The sequence below is a fragment of the Balaenoptera borealis genome, assembly GCF_965194805.1.
Source record: "Balaenoptera borealis genome assembly, chromosome: 6".
NCBI classification, from domain to species: Eukaryota; Metazoa; Chordata; class Mammalia; order Artiodactyla; family Balaenopteridae; genus Balaenoptera; species Balaenoptera borealis.
Genome location: NC_138863.1, coordinates 73,304,553 through 73,330,081, shown reverse-complemented (window position 1 = coordinate 73,330,081; position 25,529 = coordinate 73,304,553). Strand labels below are relative to the sequence as shown.

The following is a 25,529-nucleotide window of genomic DNA, read 5'->3' as shown; positions in this document are numbered from 1 at the left end:
CAAACTATGCTTGAAATAGGTACACTTTGCTTTATGTAAACTATACCACAATAAAGTTGATTTTAAAGTAATACACCTCATTTCTATCCTAATGTTCAATATTAAAAGATAGAGAAAATGTGAAACAGGAAAAATGATAAAGATTCATCAGGAAACTGGATAATTTGGAAATTAGAAACTCAATTCTAAGTCTTTCACGAATATATTGTTTATAATGATGGACTCCAGAAGCAGAAAGCCAGGTTTCAAATCCTAGCTCTGACACTTAGTAGCTGAGTAATCCTGGACAAGTTAAGTAACTTATCTGTGCCATAATTTACTATAAAGTGAGGATAATAATAATATACCTACCTCATATCATTCTTATAGAGACTAAATGAAATTATATGAAGTGCTTACAACTGTGTCAGGCACACAGTAATTGCTATGTAAATGTTAGCTATTATTGCGCAAATTAAAACAACCACAAACTTATTCCAGGCTGCTCATATCTGAGTTGTTTTTATCTGATGGCTGTTCAACAGTCTATTAAAAAGTAAATCCAACACACTTTACAATGAAAATCACCCCCTACATGCTATATAGACAGACAGACCAATGATTTCATGGCAAGAGAGCCTGAAACAGAATCTGAAGTATTATTATAATCCAGAGGTGAGTGGATTAGCATAGTCTCAAGTTTGGACAAACTAGGACGATTTTCAACATCTTTTCTGTGGGTCTTTGTAAAAATTAAATTTTCATTTCTAAAGCTGTCAATTTACCAAAGTGAACTATGAAGATCTAAATGCATAATACGTAAGAAGCAAAATTAAGAGATTCTCAGAACTAATTATATTAACCATAACATTTCTAAAGTAAGTGTCACACCAAAAAATCTAGAATAAATCAGAAATATCTAATTAAAACGTTGCAAAATAAGCTCAGATTTAATTGCCTCATATATCCTGAGAGGTTTATTGATTTCTTTCTTTTTTCAATGTAATTGTAGCTTCTTTTTATTAGTAGGAGTGATAATATGATTTTTTATTGTGGTAAAAGATATATAACATAAAATTTACCATTTTTCCAGGTTTGTTGAGATATAATTGACATATAACATTTTATTTGTTTCAGGTATAGAGCATGAAGGTTTGATATACGTATAGATGGTGAAATTATTACCACAATATAAGTTAACATCTATCACCTCATATAGTTACAAATTCTGTGTGTGCATGTGTGTTAACTTTCAAGATCTACCCTCTAAGCAACTTTCAAATATACAGTATGTTGTTTTAAACTTTAGTCACCATGCTGTATGTTACATCCCCAGTACTTATTTACCTTATAGCTGGAAGTCTGTACCTTTTGAACACCTTCATCCATTTTGACCACTCCCACTTACCCCTTCCTCTGGCAACTGACCAATCTGTCCTCTATATCTATGAGTTTGGGTTTTTTTTAGAGTCCACATATAAGTGATATCATACAGTATTTGTCTTTCTCTGTCTGACTTATTTCACTTAGCAAAATCATGAATGGCAAAATTTCCTTCTTTTTTATGGATGAATAAAATTTCATACTGTATACATATACCATATCTTCTTTATCTGTTCATCCATCGATGGACACTTAGGTTGTTTCCATGTCTTTTCTATTGTAAATACTGTTGCAATGAAATTGGCGAGTGTAGATATTTTTTCAAGATAGAGATTTCATTTCTTCAGATATATACCTAGAAGTGGAATTGCTGGATCATATGGTAGTTCTGTATTTAGTTTCTTGAGGAATCTCCATACTATTCTTCATAGTGGCTGCACCAATTTACATTCTCACCAGTAGTGTACAAGAGTTCTTGTTTTTTTCCCCACATCCTGCCAGCACTTGTTATCTCGTCTTTTTGATGATGGCCATTCTAATAGGTGTGAGGAGATAGCTTGCTGTAGTTTTTATTTGCATTTTCCTGATGATTAGTGATGTTGAGCATCTTTTCATGTACCTTTTAGTCATTTGTATGTCTTCTTTGGAAAACTGTCTATTCAGTTCCTCTGCCCATTTTTTAATCAGGTCATTTGTTTTTTGTTGTTGTTATTTGTTATATATCAATTTCTTACATATACATGCAATTTTCTCTTATGTTAGTATTTGAAATAAAAATATGCTTAAGATGTTTTTATTAAAAAGCAAATTCTTTGCTATGTGACATCCTATGTCTTAGGAATTTTAATTCCTTCTTTTGTTGATATATTTCTTTTTGAGGTTCAAACACAATATCTATGATCTGAAAAAGTATATGTTCTAAGTAACTTTTTGCAAATACTGTTTAGTATCATGTTTTCTCTCCATCCTAGAAGACGGTGAGGAAGAGTAAAATATTCATTGATTTATACAGATTCAATCTCTCCCATGTTCACTGGTTATGTGCAATATTATAATTTTCTAAATACTATAGAATTTTGGCTTCTTACCAGTCAAAATCTTTACTTGTGTTTTTATTTTTATGTGACATATTTGTTATGCTTGTTCTACAGAATATTAGATACAATGTGACTCCTTAATCAAAATGAATAAGCATCCCCTTTAAAAAAAATCATAGGGTTAAATATTGAGGTAGAAAATATACTTTGTACCCAAATTAGAATCTTGTTAGATTTGGCTGCCTTTTCCTTATTAAAAGAACTGTTATACATTAAAAACCTGCTTTGATGAAGAATAGGAGAAAAACCATTATCAAAAACAAAGACTTGTTAAAGGTAGTATTGAAAATAAATAATTGGCTTTTGTTCATGAATAGCTAAATCTGTTTTGCGGTTTGAAAGAGCTAAGAACAGATTGCTTCTCTTAGATTGTTAGCAAAGAAATGTCATCAATTAACATTCTTTGCTAAGAACTGGTTTTTCCAGTGCTTTTTCTCAAATGGAGTATTATATAAATAGGCCTGCCCAAAAGACAATTCCTGGGCTTTTTTCTTTGATGTCTTAGAGTAAAATAATTATGGCATGCAGTTCTGAATTACGGAAGAAAACAAAAAAAATCACATTTCAAACAGATAATTTACTTGAAGAAAAAGTTGCCATAGGTAGCCATTCCTGCAAATTAAATGAAAGGTACATCACCCACAAATCATGCCAGTCTTCCTCTTCATCATGCTTTTGCCTAACATTTACATCCCAGGAGGACGGAAGTAGGGAATAAAGAGTTGTTGCAAAAGGCCCAGAACTGTAAGAACACACCATTCCACTCTCCCACGTACATTCCCCTGCCTCAGCTTTACCTTTTCTCTTCCACCCTGTGCTGAAGTGATTACCATTTTATGAGGGTCTATGTAGTGGGGTGCAATAATCACTAACATTTATGTAGCAATTTCTCCTAGCCAGGCACTATCCTAGGAGCTTTATCTATTTTGATTCATTTAATCCTCACAATAATGTTTCGGAGTGGGAGACTAAGCTCAAAGGTCATACAGCTGCTGCGTGGCAGAGACCAGATGCACGCCCAGGCAGTGTGGTTCTAGAGCCCATGGACCTAACTGCCTTCTGTATTCTACTCTCTCTCAGGAATGGAGACAACGCATAGGTGGTGGTGCTCCTCAACACACAGAGAAGTGGACTTCTGTCATTTTTTTTTTTTTTAGTAAATAGCTCCTCCCCTGTTAGGGTAAGAGTAAGGTCCTACAGGGAAAGAAAGGAAGACAAGATAGAAGCAGGAGTTAAGGGAAGAGGTAGATCCTGAACAAGGAAAAAGAAAGAAGTCTATTCAAAATACTAGTTTATGGAAACATGAAAACAAAGAGGGTGGTGGTAATAGACTTAAGGGCTAAGGCAAAGTGAGAAACATTTGTGGCAAACTTCTTTCAAAAGAAAACAAAGCCAAGATTTAGAATGAGATCATGCAGTATGTCATTTTACACATGAATTAACGTTAAGCTCGGAAAAGATTTTAGTCTGATACATTTTACAGATCAGTAAACACAGGGACAGAGAGATTAAATGCTTTGTCCAAGACTTGAAGAAGCAGGTAGCATAGGCAAGGCTAGAGCCCAACCATATCTCCTAACTTTGAGCTCAGTGCCGTTCCACCAACTATATCAAACACAATTTGTCAGCTTTCAAAATACAGATGTGATGGTCAATAGGTTTTGACTCAGTTTCAAGAACATAAAAAATAGCTACAGTGTATACATATTGGAGATTAACTATAAAGTCCCTGAAGTTATATTCTCAATAGTCAAATAATATTGTGGGAGAGCAGTATAGTCATTTATAAATGCAAGAAAGAGTACTCTTGATATAAATGCATATTTTTCCCCTAATATTCTTTCCCCATAAACATTTTAAAATTGACTTTTTTAGTTTTGGAAAATGAGTCACACACAAATAGTATACAGCAAACACAGTAAAATATCTAAATCGTATTCATTTCTTATTAGAGAGACTGAATTCAGAAGGAGTCTTAAGCTAGTTGTACAGCCAGTTTTTATGCTGGTTTGTAATCTCAAAGGTTCTTTCAGCTCTAAAATTCTATAATTTAGAAAACTGGCAATTGAAATAAACAGTAGGTTTAAAAACTAAATTTAAGTGTATTTGATCAATGAAATTATGATATACCACCTAACATAAGCTTGTAAAGAAAATTGTTTACAGTGGCTTCAACAAACGGAGATTTATTAGAAGTTCATAAAATGCTAATGATTATGCTACCTATGGTATTTCAGACTATGTTAATTAATAAAGAAATTTTTACCTAATATTAACAAATAGAAGGAAGGATGAAAAAAGAAAAATTGACATAAAGTAGAAATAAAGAGGCCTTTTCTGAGGTAAACTCTCAGATGTCAAAGACCCTTGTGTTTATGGTCAGCTATAGGTACAGCAGCGTGCTCATACTAAAAATTCAGAAGTTTGCATATTTTACATTTTTTTAAGTTTAAAAAAGGTGAGAATGGAGAAGTATATTAAGAATGGAGAAGTACATTGTCTCATTTTCATAGATGAGGGGCAGAGGCAGTGAAAAAGTGACATTTCCAGTGCTAAATAGTAGATCACTGAAAGCCTAGGATTTTGAAATCAGGTTTTCTATTGATCATAAAAATGCATTAATTCTGTATAGGTGGAATTTTTTTCTTTTCTCAAATTCTCTACAGCAATTTCCTTTGCTTTCTTTCCATTGTGTTGTTATTTATGTCTCACTTTCAAGCCATTTGGATGTGTCAAAAGAATAATACTTGTCTCTGTACCACTCAAGACGTCACTGACCTCTCCCGGGTTGGATGACAATAATGATCAGCATCTCTAATGATGTTAGAGATTTAAATGTGATTTACTGGAGACAAATGATCTGAGCGATCTTTAAGACAAAACATCAAAAGTTTAGATTTGAATGTCGTCTTCCAAAGACTTATTTCTACTACCTGGGGTAGACAGGAGAGAAAAACTAAAAAAACAAAAGCAAACAAACCAAAACAGAAAGGAAAGAATGTACACTTTAAAGATATTCTACTAAAACTAAGGTCCCTAAACATTCTCCAACACACTCTCTATTAATAAGCATTTTTTTGCAAATACATATAAAATTATTGTTATAAATTCTTTAAGTATAATATTGTACTAATATTATGTAAATTGTAAAACACAAATACAGAGAAATCCATAAATACAAAAAAGGTATATAGTATTGATAATTTTAGTAGATTTTAGTGAGAGTTATGTGATTGAAAATGTATTACCTTGAAAATCTTGGTTTAATACCGGATCATAGAGGGTTCAAAATCTAAGGTCAGTTTATTCCCATACTTAGCTATAAGGACTATAATAGTTAAAATAGATATCACAATGAGATACAGAAGAAGTGCAAAATTGGCTTCATGTACTCAATTATGATACTCAAATTTCAATTTCATCCACTAATTATACAAAGGTTGTAGCTTAGTATTTTTCTCTAGTAATTTTCTGACTTCCCTGATATCAATCAGTTTTCCTTGCAAAGTGTTTTTCTTTTTTCTTTTTTCTTTTCCTTTAACGTTTAACAACTGGGGTCTAAATCCACTGAAATGCATTTGGAAGATTTTCAATCATGTTAGAAAATTGTTTCCAAATTTACTAAGCGCTCATATATGAGAGTTTTAAGATGATGTGCTTATGCCATTTTTAAATGTTTTTATTTGTAATAGCTTTATTGAGATCTAACTGACATTCCATAAAGATATATCCATTATAAGTGTGCAGTGCAATTATTTTTAGTACATGTATAGTTGTAGGGCTTCCCTGGTGGCACAGTGGTTAAGAATCCGCCTGCCAATGCAGGGGACGTGCGTTCGAGCCCTGGTCCAGGAAGATCCCACATGCCACGGAGCAACTAAGCCGGTGCGCCACAGCTACTGAGCCTGCACTCTAGAGCCCACGAGCCACAACTACTGAGCCCACATGCCACAACTACTGAAGCCCGTGCTCCTAGAGGCTGTGCTCCGCAACAAGAGAAGCAATGAGAAGCCCATGCACCACAACGAAGAGTAGCCACTGCTCACTGCAACTGGAGAAAGCCTGCACGCAGCAACAAAGACCCAACACAGCCAAAAATAAATTTAAAAAGTAAATAAATTTTTCAAAAATGTATAGTTGTACAACCATCACCAGCATTTAGTTCTAGAACATTTCAATCACCTGAAAAAGTTCTGTCATAACCACTTGCATTCAATCTTCCCATCCCAGCAGAAGGTAATCACTGATCTGCTTTCTGTCTCTATTTTCGTTTTTTGGAAGTGTGGTCTTTTGTGGCTGGATTTTTTCCTCTTAGCATAATATATTGGAGGTTTATCCATATTTTAACATGTATCAGTAGTTCATTATTTTTATTGTTAAATAGTATTCCATTGCACAGCATTTTATCTAATCATTATTTGATGGACATTTGAATTATTTCAGTTTTTCCCTATTACAAATACTACTGTAATAATTCATGTAAAAAGTCTTTGGACACATGTTTTTATTTCTCTTGAGGAGATTTCTAGAAGTAGAATTGCTGGATCATATGGTAAGTGTATATTTTAAAGAAACTGTCAAACAGTTTTCCAACGTGGGTATAGCAACCAGCAATTTATGACAGTTACAGTTTTTCCACATCCTTGTAATCACCTGGTATTGTCAATCTTCTGCCTTATACTTATTCTAGTAGTTGTATAGTGGTATTGTATTGCAGTTTTAATGTGCATTTCCCTAATGATGTTGACTATCCTTTCATTTGATTATTAACCATTTGTATAACTTTTTGGTGAAATATCTATTCAAATATTTTGCCCATTTTAAAAATTGATTTGTTTGCCTTTTTTTTTAAAGAACTTATTTATTTATTTATTTATTTTTGGCTGCGTTGGGTCTTTGTTGCTGTGCATGGGCTTTCTCTCTAGTTGCAGCAAGCAGGGTCTACTCTTCATTGTGGTGCACGGGCTCTAGGCGCACGGGCTTCAGTAGTTGTGGCGCATGGGCTGAGTTGCTCCGTGACATGTGGGATCATCCTGGACCAGGGCTCAAACCCGTGTCTCCTGCATTGGCAGGCATATTCTTAACAACTTTGCCACCAGGGAAGCCCTGTTTGCCTTATTTTTGATGTTTAGAAGTTCTTTATATATTCTGACACAAGCCCTTTATCAGATTCTGCTTTTCAAATATTTTTCCCCGTCTGTGGCTTGTCTTTTCATTTTCTTACTGATGTCTCTTGAAGAACAAAACAATTTTCTATAAAGTCCAATTTATCAATTTCTTCTTTTATGGATCATGATATAATGTCATATCTAAGGAATCTTTGCCTAAAGCATGGTCACAGAGATTTTGTACTACGTCTTCTTCCGGAAGTCTTATAATTTTAGTTCTTAGGTCTATGATGCATATTTAATTTTTTTTTTCTGTATGGTATAAATTAAGAGTATAAGTTCATTATTTTGCACATGAATGTCGAATTATCCTAGCAGCATTTCTTGAGAAGACATCCCTTTCCCCATTGAACTACCTTGGCATCTTTGTTGAAAATTAATTGACCATCAATGTAAGGGCTTATTTCTGTACCTTTTATTCTATTTCATTGATCTAAACAGCTATCATTATGCCAATATTATATTCTATTATTGTAACTTTATAGTAACTTTTGAAACTGGATGTTATAATTCCTACTTTGTTGTTGTTTTGATGTTCTTGTTCCTATGTTTGTCCATTTGAAGACTGGCTTGTAATTTCTACAAAAAGTGTTTGCTGGGATTTTAATAGGGATCACACTGAATCAATAGTCAGAGGTTTTATATTTCTTTTCTAAAATTTATTCCTAAGTATTACACTCTTTTTCATGTTATCATAAATGGAATTGTTTTCTTAAATTCATTTTCAATTTGCTATTTCTTAGCATATAAAAATTCAACTGATTTTTGTATGTTGGTCTTATATCTTGTGACCTTGCTAAATTTATTATCACTTCTAGTATTACTCTTTTTTTGTATATTCTTTAGATTTTCATGCATAGATCATGTCATCTGTGAATAAAGAGAGCTTTAATTTTTCCTTTCCAACCTATATGCTTTTAATTTATTTTTCTTTCCTTATTACAATGGCTAAAACCTCCAGTGAAATGTTAAAGAGATGAGAGTGGTCATCATTTTATTCTCAGTCTTAGGGGGAAATCATTCAGCCTTCACCATATATGTGATGTTAGCTGTAGGCTTTTCATAAATGCACTTTGTCACTTTGAAGAAGTTCCCTTCTATTGCTAGTTTTTTAGCATTTTCATCATGAATGGGTATTAGATCTTGTCAATTGCTTTTTCTCCATCTATTTTCATCTTCATTTTTTTCTTATTTTAAAAAATCTCTATTAAACTACAGAAAAATATGGCAGTTCTTGACTTCTGTTTCCTGACAAGAGGATGTACTAGCAGGTCCTGTTTACCTGATGCCCCAGCTCAACCCCAGAGGTGCACAGAAGCTGTAACCAACTGTGACGACAGTTAGCTGACCTATTGTGTAAAGAAAACAGTGGCCCAGAGATGGAAGGGGCTGGCTGCCATGGTCAGAGAACAGGATAGGGGGAGAGCTCTTGCTCTTCTCTCCCCATCACTCTGGCCAGCTTATTGCCACCTCTATGAAGCAGACAAAGAGCTCTTTAGTTAAGAAAAATAATGAGGTCATATTTTCCCTGAATTTATTTTAGAAGAACTTCAAATCTAATATTTTAAACAGCATTTTAATGTGGTGATTGTTTGATGTTCCAGGGTTGGCACTGAGTCAAGATCTGCTTTTCAAATGGAGAATGTTGACTTGCCAGGTGCCCTGCATCTCTCTGACTGCCTTCTTTTGCTTTGGGCTTCACTCAAAGGTGGTGGACATATGGGTTCTGTCAGTAATTAGCATACTTCCAATATAGGTTCATTTATGAGGACTGTCACCTTCACTTTTCACAGTTTTGCTAGATAAAGAAAACTTGATTGACATGCTTTTTTTCTTTCAGCACCTTGAATATGTCTTTCCACTACCCTCTGGTTTCCCTTGTTTCTGATAAGAAGTCAGCTGTTAATTTTATTGTGGTTCCCTTATATATGATGAACTGTTATTCTATTTTTGCTTCAAAACTTTCTCATCTTTGTCTTTCAGCAGTCTATGATGTACCCCCACTAGTGGGTCTCCTTATGTTTACTCTACTCAGGATTTACTGTGTTTCTTGGATCTATAGATTAAAATTTTTGTAAAATTTGGGAAGTTTTAGGCCATTGTTTCTTCAAATATTTTTTTTTTTTTAAAGAAATTCACGTTCTTTTATTTATTTATTTATGACTGTGTTGAGTCTTCGTCTCTGTGTGAGGGCTTTCTCCAGTTGCGGCAAGTGGGGACCACTCTTCATCGCGGTGCGCGGGCCTCTCACCATCACGGCCTCTCTTGTTGCGGAGCACAGGCTCCAGACGCGCAGGCTCAGCAATTGTGGCTCACGGGCCCAGCTGCTCCGCGGCACGTGGGATCTTCCCAGACCAGGGCTTGAACCCGTGTCCCCTGCACTGGCAGGCAGACTCCCAACCACTGCACCACCAGGGAAGCCCCCAAATATTTTTTTATACATCCTTCTAGACTTCCTTTCCTTCTTTTACTCACAGCTGTCCCACAAGTTTCTGAGGCTCAGTTCATTTTTTCTCAATATTTTAAAATTTGTTTTTCATACTGGATAGTTTCTGTTGGTCTAGAATTTCCATTTAGTTCCTTTTTTAAAAAAATAATCTCTATTTCTCTATTGAGAGTCCCCATTCGTTAAGTCGTTTTTCCTTTAAGTTTTTATACATATTTATAGTAGATGTTTTGGATTACCTGTCTACCAAAATCAACAAGTGAGCTCACTCAGCATGTTTATTGGCTACTTATTTTCTGGAATTTGGATCACAGTTTTCTGTTTTTTTAGATGTCTCATAATTTTTTGTTGAAAACTAGATATTTTACATAAAACACTGTAAAAATTTTGGATGGAGTCTGGTTTTCCTCCTGAGATGTTTTAGTAAAACAATAACTACTGGAACTTCAGAATCTGTTTTCCCTGAGTTGTGGGGCTACTAGTGTCTCTGATAAATTTTCCTATCTTATTTTTATTTTTTAGCCTGGTTCCTAAAAAATTAGTATAAATGTTCCTAAAAAATAGTATAAATTATAATATAAATTCTAATATTTTCTACCCATACCAGTGGTGTGGTAAAATGACTCTACCCTGAAAAAGGAATCATGCTGCTCCTCTTCTCAAAGTTCTTCTCTTGCTCCCAACTTCAAAGGAGGAAAACTGAGAGTTAAGGAATATAAGGCTTTGTGGGAAATGGGGAGGAATAGACACCACCAAAAGAGTAAAGCTCTTTTACCTAAATTAGGTTGGCAATACTTGGAACTAGACAGATCATTCATTTTCTATTCTAACAAAGAATAGAAATTTAGAAATTTTTAGACTGTTGCTCTTCATAGTCCAATATGATGGTCATAATATGTGTTTTGTTTTGTTGTAAATATTTGCATAATATTTTAGTGAAACCTGTTGATTGTAAAGAACGAAGACTCACTAAAGGCAAAACAGGAAAAGAATGGGTTAGGGGTGATTGTAAGTAACAAATCTCTCAAAGCGATATCTGCACTCCCATGTATATTGCATCATTGTTCTCAATAGCCAAGATATGGAAACATCCTAAATGTCCATCAAGCAGATGAATGGATAAAAAAGATGTTGTATATATACACAATGGAATATTATTCAACCATGAAACAGGACAGCCTGCAATTTGCAACAACATGGATGGACCTTGAGCACATTACGCTAAGTGAGCATATTATGCTAAGTGAGATAACTCAGACAGAGAGAGACAAGTACTGTATGATATTACTTATATGTGGGATCTAAAAAAGTCAAACTTCGGGACTTCCCTGGCGGTCCAGTGGTTAAGACCCCGCGCTTCCAATGCAGGGGGTATGAGTTCGCTCCCTCGTTGGGGAATTAAGATCCCACATGCCGTGTGGCACGGCCAAAAATAAATAAAATAAAAATAAATTAAAAAGTCAAACTTCTAAAAATCAGGGTAAAATGCTGGTTATGAGGGGATGAGGGTAGGGAAATATGATTGATGTTAAAGGCTACAAACTTGCAATGAGTGGCAAATTAACCATAGAGATCTAATACACAGCATAATGAATATAGACAATAGTGTAATATAATTATGTAATGTGATAAATATCACTACAATGGCAATCATATTGCAATATATAAATGTATCAAAGTAACACACTGTATATCTTAAATTAACACAATGTTATATGTCAAGTATATTTAATTTTTAAAAAATATCAAGGAACAATAAAAAAATGAATTATATTCTGTCTTCATGGGGAGAATAAAAACCCAGAAAACATTAGGACCAAGGCAGCTGTTCTCTCTGGCTCACTTGGTCTCGCAATTCCAGATTTCCAGGGGAAAAAAAATCTGATTGGTATTAGTATAGGTTATGGGTCAACGGTCAGCCAATGGATTGGCTACATTTGTATCGGGTACCCACCAGGGCTGATTCCATGGCCAGATGCAAGGTCATGAGGCATGCAGGACTGCTTACTTCAAAGGCTATGCATATAGGTACTTGAAAACATGTCTATTATACTTACCAGATGTTTGATGCCTTTCTGATTTTATGAAGTTGTTAAATTTGCATGATTCTATGGTGTTCCAAAAGACAGAGCAACCTGGATGCTTTAGATGGAAAAAATGTAGGCAACCCTTACTTAAACTGCTTCACAAAGCTGAGTTTCAACTGCTTTCCCCAATATACAGAATTTTATAGCCTTAGCTCTGACTATGATAACTTCAAGCCAAAGCACTTGCAGCCAGTTGTTTTCACACAGGTCCCCTCCCTCATAGAGGAGTAGAGATAGGTCCTGGTAGAGATGAGATCTGAGACCTTTCTCTCTTAGGAGGTTACATGGCAGAAACCTCTACTCTGTTCTGCCATACATTACCTCACTTTTCCACAATGAAACTCTAGTCCATCTTTTTCTAATTACCTCTCAACATTACTGATTCTAATTTTTCATTGTTGGAAGTCAAATTCTTCCAGAGACCACAAGGATTCATGACTGTTGGCTTTTCTTAGTGTGGGAGGCACTTCAGTAGTCCAAGGCACTATGGAGGCTAAGGTCATGACCATGACATGTATCTGATCCTTTAGGAGAGAAGGCTCATACACTATATAACTATACCACGGGGTAGAGAGTTTTAAGTGCCGCAATAACACACTAAATCATAAATCATCCTCTCCAGAGGGGGATAAGATCAGGAAATTTTCAGAAAAGGCTTTACAGGTTTAATGGTTTATTTGGCTGGGCCTCTAAAGGCAGGGGAGGATTTGCCTATTCAGAGAATGTGCTGGAGGTGGGATACAGCCAATTCTGCAATCCTGAGCAGAATTATTATTAAGCTCTAGCATCCTCTCCCAGGACAAGTTTATTCCACTGCTCTCTTTCCCTCATTTGCCACCTGCCTCTTTTAACATTCCTTTTAAAAACAAACAACACCTCCCCCTGCCCCAGCAGTGTGTTTGTGGAGTTCTTATCTTCACTGCTCCCACCTCCTCCATAGGCATCCAAGAATGAGAAAAGAGACAGTGTTCCTGCTTCTTTCTTTTCCTTGCTGCCTCTGCTATTCTTTGTCAGAAATTCACTACTAGTCATTATGCACTAATGTGAAAATAACAAACATTGGAAAGTTACAAAGTTTTCATAATCATGAAAGGTTCAGGTTGACTTCTTTCTGAGATAGTAATTTAAAAGTTCCCGTGGATTTCTGCTGTTTACTTTTGTTCTTGAGGATGCCCCACAGTCAGCTGAGCAGAGGCCCTGCTTCCTATCTCAATTTCCCAGCAGTTAGATCCACCAAGGTAGTGTGGCTAGCAGGTGAAATGCTTCCCCTTCACATGTAAATAATTTGCATTTCTATGGACCCTCGGGGTGGGAGACAATGGTTTCTACCCTTCACTGGAAATCTGGAATTGAGGCATTGCAATTTGCAAGTAAAGGGCACTTTTGTAGAGGAGAACTTTATTGGCAAAAAGAGTTAGGGTTTTGAGGGCAAACAGCACAATCTTCAGAAGAACATTGGGAGTGAAAAACAGAAGCTGCAAGAAATTCCTTTCAAATTGTTTCTTGGTGAAAAGAAAAGCCTATAGATGGATATGGAGGGAGAAGGATAGTGGTGTTACCAAAGATCAGATATTTGTAAGGTGTAGGAAAAAGATTCTGGAAGAGAGGATGTAACACATGATCTAAGAGAGCAATTATAATCAATGGAGGAAAATTCTGGGGTGGGAGGACGGCCAATGTTTAGGAGCACAAGTGGAGTGTGAGCTTGAAACGGAAGACTGTCACCCTTCTCAGCCAGGACTGAAGGAAGTGATGAAGTGTGAAAATTGAGACTGAGATTTAGGAAAGTTAAGTTGAGAAACCTCGTGGTGGATGCCTCAGTCAAGTAGGAGGCAAGATCACTTCCAGAGCTGGAAGAAGACCACGTAGAGTGGAGGCCTGAGGAGAGCAGAAATAGGACAGATTTGGGAGAAGTGCCCTGAATAATGTCCTTGGATCAGTATCCTGGATAATCACCCTCCTGATGAGGAAAGGAATTTAGAGAATCAGTGAAGACCCAGCCAAGTCTGGATAGCATAAACTTTTAGTGGAACAAAGTGATTTCTTTATCCAGCAATGCTTGGTTGTACAGGAGCAAGTTCAAAAGAAACCTTTCACTGAAGCATGAGAATGACCAATAATAATAATACTGTTGATTGACAACATTTTAAGGGACATTTTTCATGGTGGATTTTAGTAACATTTTAATCATTACAAACATGAAATACACAATATCAAAATACTCATCAAACATGTGATCTGAGAAAAATGCAAAAAGAAAAGATTACTGGAGTAAAAAAAATCAGTTCTTGTTTTCTTCTTTCTTTGCTAGCCTAAGGCAAGGAAAAAGGAAATATCAATGTTTTCCTTCCCACTCGACACATCTTCCATGATTATAAAAATAAAAAAAAAAAAACCAAGTCATTGGTATATTGTGAGTACATTAAATATGAGTCTTATTTATAAAAATGTGCATTTTTTTCTATTCTCCTATAAACAAACACCAAAAAGAAAGCAAAAGGAAGAAATTGAAAGCATGATGAGCTAATTTCCATGATGGCAAGGCAAGAGACAGCACTCCAAGGTTTTTCCAATTCTGATTTCTTCCCAGTTCTGGAAATATTTAGGGGGAACACTCATGTTCAGCTGTTTTGTTCCACAGTCCCACCCTGCATAGGATTATCAACGATGTTCAATTTTACTACAAATTGTGAAAGATGTTTTCCTTTTCTTTTTCTTTTTGAAAGATGTTTTTCTAATCAAGGTACCAGGTTAACAATTCTTATCTATTTTTGTAATTTTCAATTATGGTAAGATAAAAACCAAAAGCAAAGCATGTTATCCAACTTAAAATTCAGGACAGTAGTTAGACATATGTAGCTTGCACACATATTAATCTGTTTCTCTCAACAAAATATTTGTAATTTCCAAAATCCTATCAGCATTTTCACACAATATGGTCCCTCCAACTTGAAGGGCAATAACATAAACACAGTCTTCTTTCTAAAGAAATTAGTATAAAAATGGCAAAATCACCAAAAAGAAGGAACATAAGAATATCAATGATTATATCATAGGCAATATGCTTAAAAGCCTAATATGTTCATGAAGTCCTACTTTAATAGCTAGTATCTAAATATGAAACTTATTTACAAAAAAAATTGGTATTGACAAACTAGAACAAAGTGACTTTAAATGAAAGCAAAGCACTTGTAATTAAAGTTCAAGATTTTTTGTGATTCCATGTCTCAGTTAATTTCTTTATCAAATTTAGAGATAAACTGGAAAATACCTAGAAAACAAAATCCATCAACTGTAATCTATTTCCTTTACTCTCTTGTGAAATCATCAAAAGACATGCAGGATCAACTCTATCACCTGTGTCTTTCCCAACCCTGTAAACTCTTAGGAGAAAGACCATGTACCTGTCAAGCTAATAGTGCAGAATGCACACACAGATGGGTGTTTAATAAATATCCTTCAATGGAGAGATTAGAGGTTTTCTCTGGGAAGCGGGGAACACATTATCTCATGCATTGACTCAATGACATCCATCATACAATACGTCAGCCTGTTTCCTCATCAAAATATCATCCAAAGGAAATCATCTTTGAGTCTCCTTTAAGTCTTTAGACCCCAGATTTTGAGGCAAGATCCACCCCAGGGAAGGGGGAGTGGTTGGGAAGAACAAGTAGAATTCATGTGGATCAGTGACGTCAGGAAGAAGCAATGATTTAAAGGATGGGGTGCAAACTCACCTGGAGAAGCAGAAGCTGCACACATGTCAAAGGTCAAAGGGCAGAGCCTGAGGGACTCCCCAGTCGCAGGAAAAGTGAAACGCCCACTCCCAGGCTCTCAAGGATTCGTATAGGGGCTCAGCTGTCCCTGCCTTTGACGCGACGGACAAACCCTACCATGCACAGCTGCTGTTGCCAGGAAGGCAAAGCGAAAGCTGCCCCAATTTCAGAGCCAGCACTCGGGAATCCCCCGGTAGTTCTTTCCCCCTCCCCCTCCCGCGCCCAAAGCCAGAGATACCTTCATCCTTACTCCTCATCGTTTCCAGGCCCTCTAGCTCTTAACAGCATCGGTCTCTATGGCGACCTGAAACCTCAGTTCCCATTGGTCAGTTCAATATGAGGGCCGGGCCAATGGGGAGGGCCAGCCTTTTCCTTCCGACCAATGGGATTGGCAGGGAGCAGGTCCTGAGACGGCGGCGTGCTGACGTTCCCGGGAGCCTGGGGCTGGCTGGGCAGGCGGGCTGGCGGCTGGGCGGGCGGCGGCGGCCTCTGGGCAGTAGAGGGGGCTCCGGGGCTGAGTCCGCGTCGACGCCGGCCGCGGAGGCGGCACCATGGGCAAGGGGTAGAGGGGCAAGTTGGCCACCGCCGCCGTCGGGGGTGGTGGGCGAGCCGCTTTGGGGCAGGGGGCGGGAGGGGGAGGGAGGGGCGGGCAGCCGCTCAGCCGCGGCACTTTTTTAATTTTTTCGGGTGCCGCAGCGGCGACCCCTCGGCGCCGATGTTCCTGATCCCCGGAGCGACGACGGCTGCTGCCTAACCTGGAAAGTAAGTGTGCGGGCTCGCGGGAGAGCGCGGAGACTTCTGCCCACGAGACCCCCGGCCCTCGCCCCGTCGCGCCGGAGCCAAGACCTGCCTGCGAGGGGCGCGGGGCAGGGAGGGAGGGAGACGGGGACGGGCGCCTCCCTCCCGTTACTCCGTCCCCACCGCCTCGCGGCCGCCTCGGCTTTCCTGCCCCGCCTCGTGTTTCTGCCCGCACTCGCCTGCCTGCTCCCCTCCCCCCGGCAGGCGCACAAGTTTCACCCTCCATTTGCTTTTCCCTGCGATTATTCTCCCCCGGTATCCCCTACATTCCGCGCACGACCCCTCCCCACGTTGGCCTTCTTGGATCTAGGGCCCCCAGCCCCAAACTTGAGCGCCACGCCGAGCCCTCCTGGACGTCTGCCCGGAGGCTTCCCAGCTCCTGCCCGCCTGGCACGCTGCTCCGCGCCCCCAACACCCCTGGGCGCCCGCCTTCTCCAGCCCTCGGGGCTGTCCGTCCCTCTCTCCAGCCCCAACTCCCGCTTCTTGGCCCCCTCCCCTTCCTCCCACGTCCCTTCTGCCTGTACGGTCTTGTGTTTGCCCTCTGAGCCCCGCGCTCCTTGCCGGTCCTGCCCACCGCCCAGTCCAGTGCGCCCCTCTCCCCTCACCGCCTATCCTCACGCTCCACCCCTCCCGGTTCTCCAGCCCCAAGCTTCCCTGGCTGCCCTCTTGCGCTGCCGCTTCCTTCTCTCCCTGCCAGGAGTTGAAGAGGAGCTGCGGCACCCTCCCACCCGCCCCCCCTCCAGCGGAACGAGTGTCCCTGCCCGCCGCTGGGGCTGCTCAGGCCTCTCTCCTTTTCCCCCCCGGGAAGCGAGGGGGTGAGCGGCTGGGCCGAGATTTGGCTGCGTGTTGGCTGAGTGCGACAGCGAGCTCGGGCAGTAGAGGCGCCGCGGCGGCCGTGGCCGCGCGGGGCGCAGCAATAAGCAGGTGTGTGTGTCCGGGGGGAACGTGCACCGCGGGCTCCTCGGCTGGCGACAGATTGTGCAGGAATGCGAGGAATGCACCAGGGGCATAGTCCACACGACCCGCCGTGGCAGAACTAGCGCCTTCCCGGTCCAGCTCTCGCCGAGCAGCCAGAGGTCACCGGAGCATCTTCGGAGCTGGTGAGCCTCGCTCCACTCCTCTCTTCCCCTTGCTTTTCTCCATGCGGCAGAGAGGGCGGCGGAGAGGAAGCCCGGCAGGTCGGGCTTCAGCTAGCCTTTCTTCTGGGATTTTGGTGCATTGGTCTCTAGGACCGTGAATTTCGGGCCGATGGCGGTGTAGCCAAGGTTATAGATAATTGCACGAGGTTCTTGGCAAGTTTGGTTTGCAGGGTTTGAATAGTGCCTGACTTTTACGAGGGTTTTTTGAAAACCTGCAGGAAAGGGTGCCGAAGGTTCTTAGAGTAAAAAGCTTGCAGCCGACGTAATTTTAGTTCTATCAAAAAATGTCTGTTAATGCTCATGGACGGGGATGTACTTCAAGAAAGAACTTGAATGCATCAGTTTGCTGTCATAAAAATTGTAATTTTTTCCTTGCATACTGGGCTGTGTTTGGACCTCTTATAATACCTAATGAATAGAAACAGAGAAGCAGTGTTTGGTCAGCGATGGGACAGATAGGACTGTCTGGCACAGTTCAGTTCAGGGCGTGTCAGTTACCATTGGAAGTAACATGGGTACTACAAGATCGTGTATATATATTTCAAGATGTAATTTATTAGTTGAGGTCACAGTTCTTTCTTTTTTTGTTCCCAAGTTTGACCGAAAAATAAAAATACAGCTCTGCAACTTTTAAAGAATGGTAATTATGTGTAAAATCCAAAATGATTAGTATACAGTTTCAATCAAATTTTATTTTCCTTAATGCAGAAAAGCAAATTTTTGACAGAAGTTCCTTTTCTAGAATTGGGCTTAGATTCTCTTATTTTAAAAGGTAAAGTAGAAGACTGCTTCTCTTTTTAAATGTAGTGTATTACTGTAGAAAGTATCCTCATTTCTGGTACCTGTGAAACAGTTACGGAAAATGGTAACATGAAAATAAGAACAATTGATGTCCAAAATAAGTGTTTCTGGATTTGGAAAAGCATGCTATGTGTGCTTTTATTTGACACAATTTTCTTTGGAGGTTGAATTTACTATAAGCCTCTCCACACTTGGCTATTTTGTATCAGATTCAGGAAAATAATAAGTTGATTGTCCAGCTGTCTTCTAACACTACTGTGTAGGGATCAAGGGCATTGAAAAGTATAAGATGAGAGCCTTTTATTTAGTTAAGGACCCAATGGAAAGGAAAAATAGACAAGAAAAAAACTTTGTGCTGGGTAAGGTTGTGTCTTTTGGCTGCTACATTGTTTTTCAGGTATGTTCATAATTAGTGGACCTTCTAATTTAGAGATTTAGCTCTAAATTAGAGTTAGTAACACTGTGTAGGATATTGGGAAGTGTTTGGAGATGCCAACAGGAAACTTATGTAACACAGTCCTCACAGCAGAGTTTAACACGTGCATATTTGATTTGACGTGAAGATTAGAAAGTAAAAGCACATTGAGTTTCTCTGCCACATTAGAAATCAAAATAGCCCGTTCAGGTATATAGAGAATGTGTGTGTGTGTGTGTGTGTGTGAGTGTGTGTGATTGGCTGTACAAATAGTTTTACATGCTTCAAGTAAAGGTAGGCTTTCAGTTAGAAATATATTCTATTTGTTATAGATATTTGAAGGGAGGAAGTTTTGAAACTGGTGATCATTCACAGTAAAATGACATAAACTGTTTTGATCAGAGTGCGTTCCCTCCCCAACCTCACTATTACATAAGAGAAGGTAGCTGCATTTCGTGTCTTATGTATGATGTAAAAGATTCTAACTTAGGGGACGAAACGTCCAGTTATCTGAATTCTTACCTGTACTGTTTTTGGAGGGAGATAGAGGAGCCACGGTGGTGCTGAAAAGCATGAGAGAAGGTAAGCAGAAAGTAGGAGCAGCTGGCGTTCATCCAGGGGGGAAAAAAAGGGCTGTTGCTGCATTTACAGGCTGAATAAACCAAATCTAATTATGTGAGTAGTTCTGACACAATTTGAATTTGAGGAAACTACTACCAAACTGAGTTCAATAAAAACTTTAGCAATTTATGACCTTGAGTATCTGGATTGTCTATATTAAGTAAGAATTGCAATTTTCTTTGTTTTCTATACAAATCGGGAAAGTAAATTTAATTTAAAACTTTAAAATTTATTTAATTTTTAAAATCCAATTATTGCCAGTTTTCAAACTGAGTTATTTCCTTGCTGTTGACCAGGAGTTGATTTAAATAGAGAATTTTCATACCCTGGATGATGCCGATCATTTAAGTCCAGTGCCTCACCTTACTACTTTGAAATATTAAGGTATTTTGAGAATGCTCCATAAGCTAATTTTTTTTTTCTGTTCCAGTCAAGAGGTATGCCCATAATTTGGTTCATTTAAAAATGGACATTATTCCTTTGTTTTTAACTGGAAGATGAAGTAGAGGTTATTCTAGGGTTCTCCTAGGGCTTAATCATTCATGGAATTATATGTCACTTTGGGAAGTTGCCTTCACACCTTCAGTGTACTGGGAGATAATTACGTTCTCAATGTGTTAAATGGTTTTATAGTGCTTTTCCTGCACTGAAGGGGGAAGAAGAATCTAATTCATAACACCAATAGACTGGATATGTTAGGAATATTAAGTAACTATTTCATGCCCAAAATGTAACTACAAATAGCTGCAAACAGAGAAAGACAGAGACAGACAAAGTAAAACTGGATGTAAGGCTTTGTATACTTCCAGTTAGTGATGATAACAGTTAGCAAGTCAGTTTGATGCCCAGCAGTGAAAAATAACAGACTTCTTCTAGGGTAAGGGCATCAGGCCCTAAGTCACAAACAGCAGTAATTCACGTGCTTACTGGTTTCAGTTGAGAAGTTGTACAGCATTCAAAAGTTGCTCCCACTGTCACTTCAGTAATTCAGTGGAATTATCTTCATCTTTTGAAGGCTATGTTACCATAATTAAATTGGGAATATTACATAATGGTGCTCTTCAATTAAACTTAGAATGCTATAGACATTCCATTTGTTATTGGTCTGAGGTTTTTTTAAAATTATAATTTAGATTTATTTGATAAATTTATTTATTAAAATAAATTTGATATACCAATATATTTGATATACCAATAAATGTTGGCTACATTGCTGATCATTTCATTATTCATAGTCTTGATAATATTATAGTTTATTATGACTCATATATAGTGATTCATTGCAGGTGATAAAATGTCATTAGAGATTGCACTGTACATTTTTAATACTATAAAATACATAAATTAAAATATGGAAGTGTCTGGATTATTTTAAGTCATATCATTGTGAAGCATTTTTCATGAACCGAATAATGCCTGATGATTGGTTAGATGCCAATCCCTGTAGGCTGATATACAATATAGCCCTCACAAAGTCCAGAACTCACAAATAAAGGATGGGGAGGGAGAGGGTCAGGGGAACCAGTAACCCTTTTCTCATCAACAGCCAAGGCATGTTTAACTTCTATAGTGATTGTCTTATTCAGTATGAATTTAGTGAGTTACAAACATCCAGGGGTGTTTATTCTGCTCTTCCCTAATCTGGATCCCTGTGTCGTCCCTGCCCGCTCCAACACACACGTACCACCACTACTACCAATGCATCTGTCTGCTTGGAGAGGTAGAAAAAGCCCCCTTTCAGGGACCACTTACATAGAATATAGAAGTTGGTGCCTAGTGTTCCAGGTTGAATTTAGAGCAGATGTGCGTTTTTGTCATAAAAATGATTATATTTTTATGAAAGTTATGTAAAATGTGAGGTTTAAGAGGGGCTATCCGAGTACCATGCAGGCTTTGGGGGCCTGGCCCGGAACTTGGAATATAATTTTTCATGGACACCCACAGCCCATTTACAAATAGACTTTTAAAACAGTGGGTAGGTGGTATCTGAAATTCTGGTCCACTGTAAGCTCTCTCTAACTGCAAACATGAGAAGGAGGTGAAAAGCACCCTAAGCCAGAAATTAGGAGATCTGCCATTAAACCTTATGACCTCCACAAACCATTTCATATTTGGGTTACAGCTTCCTACTTTTAAAAGTGCAGGGTTTGGATTGCATTGATCTAAGATATATTTCAACTCAAGGTTCCCAAAGTTCTCAGGGTTTTTTTGGTTTTTGTTTTAAGAAAAAAGTTTTCATAAGCATTGCTGTATATAATCATTCCTATTTTCCCTTCTACCCCAAATCATAACAACAGGAAGTTGGGGTTCTCTTTTGGGACTTTTGAATCTCCTTCATGTTCATCTTAAATAGCTTTTTTTTCTTTAACAGTATAATTTTGGGAAGTGAGGGGAAGGGAATAAACCATATAATGTTTTTAAGGTCTCTGTCTACCCCCACCCCAGTTCAAGGTGAACCAAGGTACTTTAGGCCAGGGAAAGTCTTTGGGATTTTACCTTCACACAGAGCGAAGCCCATGAGAAGTGTCGTGATAAGGCAGTGAGGTGTTGTAGTTAGCAGCCAGTGTATCATTGTTCAATTCTGCCTCTTCTGTTTGCTAGGTGTGTAACTTGGTAAATTATCTAATCTCTCTGGATCTCATTTTGCTCGTCTGTAAAACAGAATAACAAAACTATCCACCTCATATTGTTGTTGTGAGGACTAAATGAGTTAATACATGTAAAGCACTTACAACAGGGCCTGGCTTAGGGCCAGCTCTTAATACATTTAAGTCGTTTTTATTCTTACATTGTGGTATTTAATGATGCTTTCTGTAGCATCTACTATATGCCAGGCAAATTACTGGCTTGTTTTCTGTGATCTTAGTCAATGTGATTATGAATCTAAATAGGATCTTGCGGGGAAGAAATAAACTACTGAAGAAAAATTATTATGAGCTTGATAGTTTGCAAGAGATTGCTTTTAATGAAGAGAATCCAGCAAAATAAACCAACTAAGGGCCTTTTTAAAATAGGGAAGTTAGACCTTGTTCGGCAGGCAGTACTTAGAGGCATGTAAACACCACTAATGTGTACGAGGTTGGGTAAACACATCTTAATAAACTGTTACGTTTAAAAGGTAAAGACTGATAGTATTATACACTTGCAAAATGTAAAACATACCTTTTAAATGTGTATGCAACTATTGCATTTGTAATTCTAAGTGGTAGTCATTTTATAAAATGTCTTTGCTAGTGAACATGTGAAGAAAGTGTTAGTGTTAACCAATTATGGACTAAGATGCATGTTGTAAATAAACTCTTTAAGCTGCCTTTTCTCTCTGAAATTCACACTTGAAATTGTTAGGAAACTACCAAAGCAAGAAAAACTAGAAGAAAAGTTTGGAAAATACTTGATGTAAACCAGAAGACAGTGGTTTAATAGATACAGTCTCTAGTCCTAGACCTGGCCGTATTACGAAGCTGGTGTGTGTGCCATGAGCAAGCCATTTAACTCCTCTGGGCTCTGGTTTTCTCATCTTATGAAATGAAGGTGTTGGACCAGATGCTCTCTAGAGTCCTTGTAGTACTTATATTTCACTTCTCCTAGCACAGCCAGCCTTCTCATTCTGTTGTATTTTTTCCTCAGCAAGAATGTACTGTCTTCTCAAGAATTTATTACAATTTACCCTCTGGGGTAAGGGGAGAAAATTGAAGTTATACATATGAAACGCTCAGCTTCTAAAAATATAAATGTTGCAGCCAGACAAACATTTGTCCCCATAATGGCTGAGTTAGTGGCTATCTTCTTGGACTCATTTGTTAACAAACCAGTCTACTGTGCACATTTGAGGTTTAAGCCCTTGTTGAGGCTAAATTTTCCAGAAGTTGGATAGAAATGGAAGGGAAGTTAATTTAGGTGGTGGTTAGATGGGACTGGTCTTGTTAAAATGAGAAAGGTCCACTTACCATTTGCTTTGGTTCGATTTCCCCTAAAAGGTTTGATTTGTTCTCAAAGAAATTAAGCAACTGAGACAGAGTTGTTCCTCTGGAAAAACTGTTGCTTTTCCATAAACAGAACTCATTGATCTATATCTCATTATAGAATATAGGTCGTTTCATTTAACTCTGGTTTCTTAGTGCATGGCCAACCAACCAGTGTTCAGAAATTGCAGCGTATTTCAGCAGGATGATATTTTACTTAGATTTGTGCTCTTGTGTCTGTTTTTTTGTTTTTAAGCAATTAAAAAATCCAGCAAAGAGATTTTCTCCTAGATCCTTCTCTCCCGCACAAAGGGGGAAAAATTCCTATAGAACTTACATATGTATACCTCCATATACAGTAATTTAAAAATATTGAGATTGACTGTTTCCCTTTGCTAATACAATAAGTACATTATTTTCAGAAAGGAGAATCAATTATACTACTAATATATGCAATATTGATTGAATTCTCAGTATGATCAAAATAAACACTTGAACAGGCTCTTAAGTTTCTATACCTTCAAGAGAATTGTAAACACTCAAAGTGGAAACCAGTAATAACCACGTTGCAGTGAGGTTCATCATATTGTCTGGCACCTGCAACCTGGATTGAATGGGGAATAAGGACTAATCTAGTTAGAATAACTTCTTAGTCCTAAGTACCACCAGGGATCCAAGTGAGGGGACTGAACACAATTAGCACTTCAGATATTTGCTGGAGTCCTACTGTGTGTGAAGAATTGTGTTCTGTTTTATATACCACTTATTTAAAAAGATACATGATTCATTTTGGTTCCATTTAGTCATCATTCATTTGTCCCCTGCTCTGTATGAGACTCAGTGCTAGGCCTCATGGCCAAAAGATGAGTTTCCCTAGGGAGTTTTATAGTCTATGTTGAATTCAGTATTCAGAGTCTCCATCTTTGAGGAAGCTGTGATTAATTTTACCATTTAGTTGGTAAAGATAATACACATGAACTGGAAAAAATTGTTCTAGAAAACTTTGGTATATAAATAAACATGCAAAATTGTTCTGTAAGTATTAAGGATGAGCTGTAAAATGACTTTGTATTCACTAGGTTTTAGCTAAACCTACTTTTTAGGTGTGTTATGTGATACGTTACCAGAATCTAGATAGACAGCTGCGTTAACCACTGTCAGTGGCTTTCTTTGGAAAAAGCCTGCATTTGAAAAAGTGCTCCCTACCAGTAATAAGGTAGTGATTTTAGAAAAGGCTTTAATCATGAACTTGATTATTTGGTTTATATTTCTTGAAGTACTTTACCTCATAGCCTATGTAAAATAATTGATCACAATGAAAATGCATTATTTATGAAGAACCATAATTTATGCCTGAAGACCTGCCATTTTAAGTAAGTTCTTTTTTTCGTTTTCATGTAGCACTACTTTGGTTTATTGTGTTTTTGTGCTTTTCTTTATTCTTTATACAATTTATATGCCTTATAAGTCCAAACTTATTATCTATTATCGAAAATACTCCCTTTTGTTGTTATGAATAAACAGAAGAATGTTTTGAAAATCTCTTGAGACATCTGCTAGAATAAATGGTCTCATTGAATCTTACCTTGAACCTCAGACTGATGCACTGACGGGAATTTTCCACTTATTGTCAATTTGTCAATGACTGAATAAGCAGCAAAGTCAGTTTTTAAAAAGCACTGAAAGAAGAATCAGAAAACCCAATTGGACTTTCACAAGAACTGCTGTTATTTTGAGACCTGCAATAAACAACTCAGCTGTTAAATGTCTAACTCAGACTGTCCACACATGAAAAATATGTGTCAGTCCGAAATCTTTGGACAATATATTGGCAGGTGTCAATCTTCCAAAATATTG

The 25,529-nt window shown here is 38.0% G+C and overlaps 3 protein-coding genes across 23 annotated transcripts in view; 2 read left to right on the top strand and 1 right to left on the bottom strand.

Annotated features, from left to right (window-relative positions):
• CCDC148 (coiled-coil domain containing 148) overlaps positions 1-16,167 on the bottom strand; it is a 262,434-nt gene extending 246,267 nt beyond the window's left edge. The window contains exon 1 of the mRNA XM_082395298.1: positions 15,898-16,167. Coding sequence (XP_082251424.1) covers positions 15,898-15,922 — 25 coding nt within the window. The 5' untranslated portion in view covers positions 15,923-16,167. The remainder of the gene's footprint in view (positions 1-15,897) is intronic.
• UPP2 (uridine phosphorylase 2) overlaps positions 1-25,529 on the top strand; it is a 454,968-nt gene that overhangs the window by 328,297 nt on the left and 101,142 nt on the right. The gene's annotated exons all lie outside the window — the stretch shown is intronic.
• The window catches only part of PKP4 (plakophilin 4), a 246,574-nt gene continuing 237,608 nt past the window's right edge, over positions 16,564-25,529 (top strand). For 8 of the 21 annotated variants that reach the window (XM_082395242.1, XM_082395237.1, XM_082395255.1 and 5 more), the window contains exon 1: positions 16,566-16,698. The gene's annotated coding sequence lies outside the window, so the exon portion shown is untranslated. Of the gene's footprint in view, positions 16,699-17,431; positions 17,835-25,529 lie in introns of those variants that run through there. The other 13 variants (XM_082395257.1, XM_082395256.1, XM_082395254.1 and 10 more) reach the window with 6 other exon arrangements.